The sequence below is a fragment of the Haliotis cracherodii genome, unplaced genomic scaffold (genome assembly GCF_022045235.1).
Source record: "Haliotis cracherodii isolate W230 unplaced genomic scaffold, xgHalCrac1.p SCAF_1, whole genome shotgun sequence".
NCBI lineage: Eukaryota > Metazoa > Mollusca > Gastropoda > Lepetellida > Haliotidae > Haliotis > Haliotis cracherodii.
Genome location: NW_027266264.1, coordinates 6,579,943 through 6,592,155, shown reverse-complemented (window position 1 = coordinate 6,592,155; position 12,213 = coordinate 6,579,943). Strand labels below are relative to the sequence as shown.

The 12,213-nt window shown below is 42.3% G+C and overlaps 1 protein-coding gene across 1 annotated transcript; it reads left to right on the top strand.

The window, feature by feature from the left end:
- Nucleotides 1-2,947: 2,947 nt before the first annotated feature.
- On the top strand, nucleotides 2,948-11,669 carry LOC139459302 (sorbitol dehydrogenase-like). The gene is made up of 9 exons (XM_071240761.1): nucleotides 2,948-3,284; nucleotides 4,741-4,774; nucleotides 5,797-5,961; nucleotides 6,232-6,391; nucleotides 6,945-7,063; nucleotides 7,268-7,333; nucleotides 7,986-8,161; nucleotides 8,327-8,448; nucleotides 11,315-11,669. Exons 1-9 carry the CDS (start codon nucleotides 3,231-3,233, stop codon nucleotides 11,466-11,468), a joined length of 1,050 nt encoding a protein of 349 aa, XP_071096862.1. The 5' UTR covers nucleotides 2,948-3,230; the 3' UTR covers nucleotides 11,469-11,669.
- The last annotated feature ends 544 nt before the right edge of the window (nucleotides 11,670-12,213 follow it).

The window sequence follows — 12,213 nt, the reverse complement described above, 5'->3', positions numbered from 1 at the left end:
GTAGTAGTAGTAGTAGTAGTAGTAGTAGTAGTAGTAGTAGTAGTAGTAGTAGTAGTTCTTGAAGTAGTAGTAGTAGTAGTAGTTCTTGAAGTAGTAGTAGTAGTAGTAGTAGAAGTAGTAGTAGTAGTAGTAGTAGTAGTAGTAGTAGTAGTAGTAGTAGTAGTAGAAAGGCATCATGGTGAAATCGTAAATGTTTTATTGGACACGTTTTCTGAGGTAAAATCTTCTGTACAACTCTCACGTCATTCTATTTCTCGTGACCTTTACACGGTTAGTGGTGTAAAACAAGGTTGTGTGTCCTAAAGGAATTTATGTTCTTGTTCGTAAAGCCAAGTCATTCTTTCAATTGTGATAAATAACCTTCAAAATTAAGAAAATACTGTTTATACCGTTACAGGTGACACCTTTAGAAGAACATTTATGTTACACAACAACTTCTGTGTATTTGTTCCTGACCATTGCATCGTTACAGGGGGATCTCTTTACTGTCTGTCCCATGGAACGTTTATTGACATATATTAAATGTACGGCTCAGTAAATGGCTAGAACACATGAACATATTTACAGTTTTTTCGGTAAGTAATAACAGAAAGTATCAAGACTGTCTACTTAAGTTTGGTTTACAGATGCTTTGAAACTCAATCGACAATGCCTATGGTATAAATAGCTGAAGATTGATATTGGCGGTAAATCTCTTCAAGCAGTCCAGTCTGTATGAGTGCACATGCAAGGTCTTGTACACCTACGTATGACAACTGTACTGATTTATTTGGCGTCAACTGTGGTGTCAAACAGGGTGTGTTTTGTCACCGACACATTTTTCAATTTCATACCAGTCAGCGGTATATGGTTTATCTCTTATGATATTGGTTGTATTTACCGTTTTCTATTCAATTTCTGAGCACGAACGATTCACTAACGACTATCCACTCATTTACAACACGAACTTCAAGGTCGTAAGAAGACGCGGCTGTGACTGTTGATGATCTTTCGACATAATGTTTTGTTTATCAGTGATGCTCTAAACTTTAATAATTCCATGGTACTTGCTCTACTACGATGCGAAGTGATATTCAGTATACTATCTCTATTTCAAATATATGTGTTTGTGAGTCCTGCGGTTGGCAAATTCTGCAAAAACTCACGGACTTGACATATTCAAGTACAATACGTCGATCATACAGTTTTGATATGCATGCGTACGTAGTGTGTCTATGCATGTCTGGTGGTTTGTGAAAGATTGTACTATCTACCGGGAGTAGATTTCCGTCTAGGAAGAGAGTAGACATCGCTGAGCACAGTTGCACAGTGCTACCGAAAAACCAGCTGATCTTGTGAAAACAGATGTTAATATTTTTTTAATTTGAAGTTTACACGATATACGGCTTTTCCAATGGACGAGTGGTCGGTCACATGACTGCGAAATTGACGTTCATAAGTGTATGAACGACACAATTTGACGTTCATACGTTTTTCACGATACCGTGTTCTTGAAATGACGTAAACACTGACGGACTACTTCCACATTTCTGGGGAAACCCCTGGGAATTCCCTAGTACATAAGCGTTCTTTCTGATCATTTAGAACCTTTATTCTTGGTCTCAGCGTTTCAGTGTACATTAAGAAAGGTCAGAGAGTGTGACTGCATGATTGTTCACGAATATCCTGAATATCCACGAATGTCGCAAGCTCCGACGTTCATACAGTTTGGCCCTCACTCTATGAAGGTTCATACTCCAATGATCTCACAAAAATTAAACATTGTTTCATAAATATAGAATACTAAACGAGCTCCCGTGTAATACCAATTTTATGAAACGAGTGAATAGTTGTGGTATCAGACGAGCTAAAGCGAATCATATACCGCAACTATTCACGAGTTTCATAAAATTGGTTTTACACGGGAGCGAGTTTAGTATTTTATTTATTACTTGCCATTTATAACGTTTTTAGAATTATACTGTTGAGTATGAACAGGCTGACACCTACACGATCCATGGCTTAGTCCAAATGAGGTTAACAGAATAATACTTCAAACACGTCAACAGTTGAAACGTATGAATTTAATACCATACAACGGTCCACCTTTAGAATTCACAAAATTATCGTAGGGCTAAGACAATCGCAACTCACATACTTAACTTAGACTAACGACTATCGTTGCGCTACAATACGATCGCCTTGTGGAGCGGGCCTTGCACCTCAAAGTTTACAATAACGTCACAATACCCGATGACGTAATCTGTGAAATTTTGTTGCAAGATCCATCGGCGAAACAGTGCCATGTGACGTCTGCTTAGCAACAAGGTTGCTGGGGTCATCGAGTGTGCATAAGCTCCTCTCAGTGATCTATCAACTCCACACGCAATGTCGTTGAATAAGCCAAGGGATGTTGAGAGCTTTCAACATTTGTTCGTGAAACGTGTTCCTAGAGTACATAAGCACGCGTTTTGGTATTACACAATGTGTAATACAGCTGTATGTTTATTAAACAGGTGATCTCTTCACGGGCAAGTAATAAACCTGTATTGTTAATATCGGGTGGATAATATGAGATGATATCATATACCAATGACATCATCCATCGTTCATGACGTCAGACGCTCTTATATGACGTCGTTCAACAATATTGACTGAGCTCAACTGATGGGAAACAAGCATTTTTCTCCACCTAAATGCTGAGGCTCGCTCGCTGCGGGCGGGGCTTAAAAACAATAATTCACTCACACGGATAATTGGCTTAAATGTCGTTGGGTTTTTTTCTAAGGGTGTTTATATATTTATATCAAATATTAAAATTAAAAGCGTCGAGTGATAATATTACGTAAAATCTTAAAGACTGTATCATATTTATAATTATCCAGTGGAACACATATAAAATCAAAGGGAAGTAATGCTGAATTCCCATCCATCAAGGGAGACAATCAGCTACTACGGATTGTAAACACTAGGTCGACATATGATATGGGGCTGGAGAAAAACTGTTGTACGACTGACCTTGATGTCTCAGATAAAACGAGACGCTGAGGAAACATTGGCACAGATAATGTCCAGTTAAATCTTGGCGTGACACTTATCAACGTTTGCACACGAGGCAGCTTTAGTGAAATATAGGTCATCACTCGTTCACGTCGTGTCGTAGTCACATCTTACTACCTGTTTCAATTCTGCCAGTTCAAAGCGTCTTCGTTCGACCATCTCTACACCCGTCAGTTACTGAAGTGGACACCATGACAGACGTGAATCTTACCGCTATATTGTACAAGAAAGACGACATGAGGCTTGTGGGTATTGAATTGTAGTTGTTATGTATAGACCATGCAGACCAAGGACATCGATATAAATCTCTTATAATTAGCCACATTTGTCATATAACTGGCTATATAGGCATAGAAGAATGCATACATATCTCGAGGTCGTTCAGTGATCAATAGCATATTTCCTACTTTGGTTGTCATATTTTTTTATGCATGGATGTCCAGTCAAATTAGATGGCCAATTTATATGTGCCTTTTGGAAATTGGGTATATAATTTCATATTCTACCATGAATTTTGGACTTTACTTGATTCTGATTGGTCAATCAGAGGCTATTAAATCACAATAAACCCCCCCCCCCCCCTGATTGAAACAGCTGGTTTGATGGCGGCATCACCGCGGAAGGTAATTTTCATAGAATGTACTTTTTTCAGTCATTGTCAGTAGGCATATTTAAATAATTATATCTACAATTACAGGTTACAAAATGCACAGATGCGGTTACTCAATATTCAAAAGATGTGTGGCAATACATTTCGTGCAGAAAACATAATAGAAATCTACAAAGTGAATGTATTTACGTTTGGAGACAATTTAACAGATAGCTTGGAATTTTGGTGCTTTTCTATATACGACTGACATCATATTTTTGCGTCACAATGAGTGATATTACGTCATAATGGTGATGTGCAATGTAGAGCAAAAGCCTTGCAAAGCTTGCTTTGTTTTCTTTAGGGATGCCCACCTCATGTTAGCTAAACAAGTTGAGTATATACAGTGCCATATTTTGTTCAGTGATTCCGTAATTCAGATCGATAACCAGCTCAAAACACAGGACTCAATGGCTAATAGATGGTCTAGATTGTATGGATTCAGTCGTTAAACCCGTAACTATCGTTCAGAGTTAAAGTTTTCGAGGTTGCATGATTAGAAATCACATTCCGACTGTCACTTTCATAATCTGGTAAGCGATGCTCTGATTGGTCAGATGAAAGGCTGTGACCCCTAATGGGATGTCCTCAGATCTTTGTTTAGCGGGAGCGAGAACTGAGGTCTGATTTTAATGAGATTGGATGTTACCAAGGGACGAGTCTCTGATATTTCCTGGGACTCCACTTTGAGTCCATGTGCTCCAACAGCTCATACTAGCAACTATGCACGGGATCAGCTGGGCCCACTTACAATCTTAGCTCTAAGATTGCTGTAACTCCCATACTGTAACATAGGCTTGCGATAGTCTTAGCAATAAGATTGCTTTGTGAAAGTGAGCCCAGAATGAGATTGAAACATAAGAATGTGGTTCATGCTATCGACCACTGGTTTACATGTGCTAAACGTGATTTAAAGGCTGTTGTGATATAACTGAAATATTTCAGATTGTGGCATTAAACAACATCACTCATCCTGGGGTGAACACTGGACCAAGAAAGCTTATGATACGCTGTATGAGTGTTAAATGAAATGATTTATTGTTCTGTTACAGGAGGACCTACCAGTCCCAGAGCCCAAACAAGGAGGTATTAGAGCTTTCTGCTGTTTTACAAATATCTCATCATCTTGAGAACTGAGTAAACAAATGATCTATAGTACTCACGGAAATGGAAAAAACCTGTTTTTTCGACCTCAGATCTTAAATAAATGCAGTTAATATACAAAATATGTAAATATTCAAACAACTAAATTAGTACTAATTGGGCCGTGGCACAAATACAGCGTATCAAATGTTTGTATGCCTTTTTACACGTAAAAGTGTGTAAAAATGTGAATAAAACAGACTATTGTGAAACAGAGCATAACCAGGTGTAAGTAGATCAAGGTGACCTATGACACCTTGACGACAGGTGAGAACAGGCGCATAATGCCTATAGTCTGTTTCTGCTATGTCAATTTGGACTTAGTTTTATATTTGAATGTTGAAAGTGCTGTAAAGTACATTTTTTATTGTTCACTGAGATCAAACTAGCAAATCCAGACTAGTACTTTTCGAGTTGTTTTGTTATTTCGTATTTACAGCTATGTAACACTTTGTGTCGATTTTTAAATTGAGAAAAACAGTTTTTTTTGATTTCCATGAGTACTTTAATTGTCATTTCTCATGCACACAATTATCCCCCATTTATGAAGCCAGAGACCCGTGAAGATCCGGTGTAGAATAGGTCTTCAACACCCCAGGCTTGCCCTGAAAGGTGACTATGCTTGTCGTAAAAGGCGACTAACGGGATCGGGTCGTCAGGCTCGCTGACTTGGTTGATGCATGTTATCGATCCCAATTGCGTGGATTGATGCTGATGATATTAATCACTGGTCTGGTCCAGACTCGATTATTTACAGATCGCCGTTATATAGCTGGAATATTGCTGAGTGCGGCGTTAAACAACAAACCAATCAATCAATCAATCAATTATGAAGTCAGCATCATGCATGTAGAGGAGGCCTAGAGCAGGCCTGATTTTATTGTTTTATGGTTCCTTAATGCACTACAAAACCATAACATGTGAATTACTGGCCATCTAATAATTTCTTTAAATTGTTCTGACAGAGGTGCAGATATCAATGGCGAATGTTGGTATTTGTGGGTCGGATGTACATTACTGGACACACGGAGAGATTGGGGACTTCATTGTTAAGGCTCCCATGATTCTGGGGCATGAAGCCAGTGGGGTCGTATCCAAGGTTGGACAAGGAGTCACATCACTCAAAGTCGGTAAGCCAATCTACAGCATGTTCTGAGATACATTTGTACGTAGCCTATTTATGTACAGGTAACAGGGACCAAATAGTTATTTTGTGTAAATGAATTATTAAATAACATCCCTTTGGCTGCATGGCAGGCCCAACAAATAGACGTACTGGTTATATGTTAGTGTATTCACAGGACATGTTTTATCTCTTTTAGTTGTGTATTGGTAGGCATGCTTGTGTTGATAGCTGTTTGATGTTCATTTAATTTCACACAACAAGAAAATAATTGCAGGTGATCGTGTTGCCATTGAGCCAGGGGTGCCATGTAGAATTTGCAACTACTGCAAGTCTGGACGCTACAACCTGTGCCTTGACATGGCATTTTGTGCCACGCCCCCTTACCACGGAAACCTGGCAAGATTCTACACCCATGCTGCTGATTTCTGCTACAAGTGAGTCACTCCATTTCATTCTTCTGTCAAGGGTTATGTCAGAAGAAGTTTTTCTTCTAGAAGCCTAATCATTTATTGTGCACATTGAGTCATCCTTAAAAACATTCTGAACCAAAACCAAATGTTTAGACCAGGATAAAAGTATTTTCTAAGAAGTCTATCAATTGATGAAAGGTGAAGCTGTATATCTGTGTGACCTGCACATCCGTGGACTGATGCTGGGAATACCTGATGTGACCCACCAGGAGGAAAGGGACCTTATGGGTGCGAGGAAACAATTGTGATGTCACGTCATAGGGAGGGACGTTTGACATCAGCTTACTTCTGCTTGTCGTAAAAGGCGACTAATGGGATCGGGTGGTCAGGCTCGCTGACTTGTTTGATGCATGTCATCGTGATATCAATCACTGGATTGTTTGGTCCAGACTCGATTATTTACAGACCGCTATCATATAGCTGGAATATTGCTGAGTGCAGCGTTAAACAACAAACCAACCAACCAAGGTCCCTTATCTCATGGTTGGTCACATATATAGAAGATATATGTTGTCAGGTTGCCCGACCATGTGAGCACAGAGGAAGGCGCTCTTCTGGAGCCACTGTCTGTAGGTGTTCACGCCTGCAACAGAGCCAATATCGGCCTCGGGGACAAGGTGTTGATCTGTGGTGCAGGTAGGTGGTCCAGATGGCATGATTAATTTTTCATGCTGTAAGTCAGTGGTTTGCCTGATCGGGACTGAATTATTCACAGGCTGCCATGACATATTGTTGAATACAGCACAAGGCACCAATCAATCACTCGCTGAAATACTTATAAAACTCTTGTCAAAACAGTTAGCAGTTTAAGGTTTGACTGCCCTTGTTGACTGTCCCCAGGTCCTATTGGTCTAGTCAACCTGCTGACAGCCAAGTCCAGAGGTGCAGCTGACATCATCATCACAGGTGAGCCACTCATGAAGACTAACTGAAAAAATAGTCTCAAATATTAAAGCCAGACACTCCCCCACAGAATAGGAATTAGCAGTATGTATCGATATGGGCAGTACCAAAAACTGGTTTGTCTTTTCCAGGCTTGATATTACTTTGTAGGCTGCCATCATGTAGCTTTAAAAACACTCACATTCTCCATACTTGCCCACACTCTGAGTAATGCTATCCACAGGCATGTTTCTGCATCCCTTAATTATGAATAAGGGGGCACGGGTGGCCCTGTCATCTGAGGCACTGCAATTCGCTCTGCAGAGTTGCGTCCCTTGGGCATGCCAGACACCTATGATTATGAGTTTGAATCCCGGCGCGCCCCAATATGTTTCTAGGTTTGCCAGCACCATATCTGTGCTCGTGGGTTTCACCAAAGTGGTAAACGTCTGAAACCTGCATCACTTTGGGCTTTCCTCTCACATTAAACTAACATACCTTGGTATAACTGGAATAGTGTTCAAAGCAATGTTAAACCCAAATCACGCTCTCTTTCATTGTGAATAAGACCAATATTTTCTTTGGCATTTTTAAAGCTTCAAGGACACAGGAATTTGCTTCCTACATTTTGACTTCATGTGTGTAAAAGCTCTCAAACATGTTGAACATTTTACAGATATTGACGAAAAGCGACTGGAGTTTGCACGTAAGCTTGGAGCCAACTTCACACTTAAAGTAACAAGCAGGGATCCTCGTGTAACAGCTCAACAGATCGAGGAGACCCTTGGTCAACCTGCAGACAAGACTATTGAGTGTAGCGGAGCACCACCCAGCATCAGGACTGCCATATATGTGAGTAACTATTGTAACAGACAGGTCATACAATATACATTGAGAGAATTCCCTTATAAGGGCAATCATGTATGTGATTTACCATGACAACATTTAGTGTGTACATGATAAGAGCTGCCTCATATCTTGGTAAGCATGCCACTTTATTCTCCTTGTTGTTGCCAGGCAACAGCATCAGGCGGATGTGTCGTGTTGGTTGGCCTGGGTGCAGCTGATGTTGAGTTGCCGATCGTGAACGCGGCTGTGAGAGAGGTGGACATAAGGGGGATCTTCAGATACGTCAACTGGTGAGTCAAGGTTTCGCAGGAATTTCCAGGTGTCAGAATAGCAGGGGTGTTTGGGTATTCTAGTGGTTAAAGCGTACACTCATCAAGCTGAATACCAAGGTTCAATTCCAATATGGGTACAATGTGTCATGCCCATTTCTGGTGTCCCTATATTATATTTGTAAAAGCGGCGTAAAATCTAAACTCACTCACTCACTCACTCACTCACTCACTCACTCACTCACTCACTCACTCACTCACTCACTCACTCACTCACTCACTCACTCACTCACTCACTCACTCACTCACTCACTCCAAGAGTAGCATCATCACATTATTGAAATGTTTAACAGCTAAGCTTCTACCATGTGACTCTTCTGATCCACCATATGCAGAGGAAGTAGGAACAATATAGGGCTGACGAAGGCAAACTTGAGCCACTTAAGAATTGACCTTCACTTTGTGTGAGTTCATTGGATTATGAACCTTCATAGAGTGAGGGCCAAACTGTATGAACGTTGGAGCTTGCTTGTAGAGTTACCTCCCTTTGATTACCTAACCCACCACTGGCCACAATGTAGCTACAAAATTAACTAAACATCTGGACTTGCATAAGTCTCTAAGGCAATACTTATTAGTTTAAATCATAGTTTCTAGATTATGTAAATAATAACAACAATTTGTTCCTATAAGAGACTAGAGTCAGTGTCCACATATCTAGAGGATATATGGATTTATCTTTGAGTACAGCCTTGGAGCCAGGCTATTAAACATACAGTCCAGCATCATGCATTAGGCTTCTCAGCATAATTCCAGGGCAAATGTGATCCACAGTACTCCATGCCCGTTGTAAGAACAGAATGTTATCATATGCTCATTGTGTCATCATGCCAACATGAATGAGTGCTTATATGCTATCAGCCATTGTCATATGGCTCAGAAATAATGTGATGCCGCTCATCGCGCACTCTCTGTTTTGAATTAACCCAATGCTCTGTCTATGGTGGCATCTGGCCCGGTTGATGTCAAGCCACTCACTCGATCACTCACTCACTTACCCCACTTCTCTATCTATGGTGGCATCTGGCAAGGTGGATGCCACGCTACTCACCCACTCACTCACTTACTCCACTGCTTTGTCTATGGTGGACCGCCCCTGTGGTCCAATGGTAGAGCTTCTGCCCGGAGAGCGGAAGGTCCGAGGTTTGATCCCCAGCCACGTCATACCAAAAGACGTTAAAAGATGGTACTTGTAGTTACCCTGTCTGGCGCTCGGCGCTCTGGTGCTTGGAGTCAGTACACTGTGTCTGAGTGGGGTATTCATGTTAAACTGCGGCATGGTATCTCAGTGTGCTACCGCTATAAACAGGCATCAGTCCGTACTAGTACAAGCAGCCACACACACATACACGTGCATGCACGTCGCTATATAAGTGCAATAATCTTGGACGCGACGTTCAACCCAATTTCACCTCACCCCACCTGTCTATGGTGGTATCTGGCCAGGTGGATGTCAAGCCACTCACTCACTCACTCCACTGCTCTGTCTATGGTGGTATCTGGCCAGGTGGATGTCAAGCCACTCACTCACTCACTCCACTGCTCTGTCTATGGTGGTATCTGGCCAGGTGGATGTCAAGCCACTCACTCACTCACTCCACTGCTCTGTCTATGGTGGTATCTGGCCAGGTGGATGTCAAGCCACTCACTCACTCACTCCACTGCTCTGTCTATGGTGGTATCTGGCCAGGTGGATGTCAAGCCACTCACTCTGTTTCAGTTACCCCACTGCTCTGTCTATGGTGGCGTCTGGCCAGGTGGATGTCAAGCCACTCACCACTCACTCACTCACTCTGTTTCAGTTACCCCACTGCTCTGTCTATGGTGGCGTCTGGCCAGCTGGATTTCAAGCCACTCATCACTCACTCACTCACTCACTCACTGTTTCAGTTACCCCACTGCTCTGTCTATGGTGGCGTCTGGCCAGGTGGATGTCAAGCCACTCACCACTCACTCACTCACTCTGTTTCAGTTACCCCACTGCTCTGTCTATGGTGGCGTCTGGCCAGGTGGATGTCAAGCCACTCATCACTCACTCTGTTTCAGTTACCCCACTGCTCTGTCTATGGTGGCGTCTGGCCAGCTGGATTTCAAGCCACTCATCACTCACTCACTCACTCACTCACTGTTTCAGTTACCCCACTGCTCTGTCTATGGTGGCGTCTGTCCAGGTGGATGTCAAGCCACTCACTCACTCACTCTGTTTCAGTTACCCCACTGCTCTGTCTATGGTGGCGTCTGGCCAGGTTGATGTCAAGCCACTCACTCACTCACTCTGTTTCAGTTACCCCACTGCTCTGTCTGTGACGGCGTCTGGCCAGGTGGATGTCAAGCCACTCACTCACTCACTCTGTTTCAGCTACCCCACTGCTCTGTCTATGGTGGCGTCTGGCCAGGTGGATGTCAAGCCACTCACTCACTCACTTTGTTTCAGTTACCCCACTGCTCTGTCTATGGTGGCGTCTGGCCAGGTTGATGTCAAGCCACTCACTCTGTTTCAGTTACCCCACTGCTCTGTCTGTGACGGCGTCTGGCCAGGTTGATGTCAAGCCACTCATCACTCACTCACTCACTCACTCACTGTTTCAGTTACCCCACTGCTCTGTCTATGGTGGCGTCTGGCCAGGTGGATGTCAAGCCACTCATCACTCACTCACTCACTCACTCACTCTGTTTCATTTACCCCACTGCTCTGTCTATGGTGGCGTCTGGCCAGGTGGATGTCAAGCCACTCATCACTCACTCTGTTTCAGCTACCCCGCTGCTCTGTCTATGGTGGCGTCTGGCCAGGTTGATGTCAAGCCACTCATCACTCACTCTGTTTCAGTTACCCCACTGCTCTGTCTATGGTGGCGTCTGGTCAGGTTGATGTCAAGCCACTCATCACTCACCGATACAAGCTGGAACAGAGCCTGGATGCCTTCGAGGCAGCGAAGAGAGGGGAGGGGGTTAAGATTATGATCAACTGTGAGAGGAAGTAGAATCTTGACATGGACAACATGATCTGCCCTTGGTCTTCTCCACCTTCATGTATTGTAATGGATTCAGCAATATTTGTCAAGACATTAGTTCATAATATTCAGGAAGCAAACGGAGAGCCAATGCTGGTTATGTACTTCAGAAAGTCAGTACAGACCCTACCGCCTTGTAGTTCTCCATGGCTCCACTGAGTATTGATGACAATAGGGGTCGGGAGGGTATATATTTTCTTAACTCTTTATGAAACTCTTTATGCAATAAGTTAAGAATCAATATGTCCAAAACAATGTAGCACATTGTATTTGTTACATTTGCGAATTAGTCTGATTTCTTTCTTTAAAAAAAACCCATTTAATTCTCAAAAAATGGGTTTTGAAAGATTTTTTGAATTGTTTCAGTTGAAAAGTGTGATCTCAATCTTGGCGTTAGACTGAAATCTGTCCGATATGAACGGCATCTTGTTCATCAGTACAGCTGTCTAAATGGCAAGCAAATGTTACGGAGGTAACAAGGGACTGCATTCTGTTGATGTTAATATCTGCAGAAGGCTTTTTCATTTTCCAAATGGTCACCCGGGTCCAACACCAATGACAGTTTGTATACATACAGTGTCTCTTTGGGCTTCTACTTTCTCTGTATTAATAAACTCAAAACCACAGGAACACTTCAGTCATCATTACACGAACTGTGCAGCTGTAGTGCAGTGAATTGAAAAAAGTTCAGGTCATTGAAATTGTATGTACAAGT

Coding starts and splice junctions, on each gene's coding strand:
- LOC139459302 (XM_071240761.1), top strand. CDS start 3,231: ATGACAGACGTGAATCTTACCGCTATATTGTACAAGAAAGACGACATG. Junction 3,285..4,740: donor AGAAAGACGACATGAGGCTT/GTGGGTATTGAA, acceptor GTTCTGTTACAG/GAGGACCTACCAGTCCCAGA. Junction 7,334..7,985: donor AGCTGACATCATCATCACAG/GTGAGCCACTCA, acceptor AACATTTTACAG/ATATTGACGAAAAGCGACTG.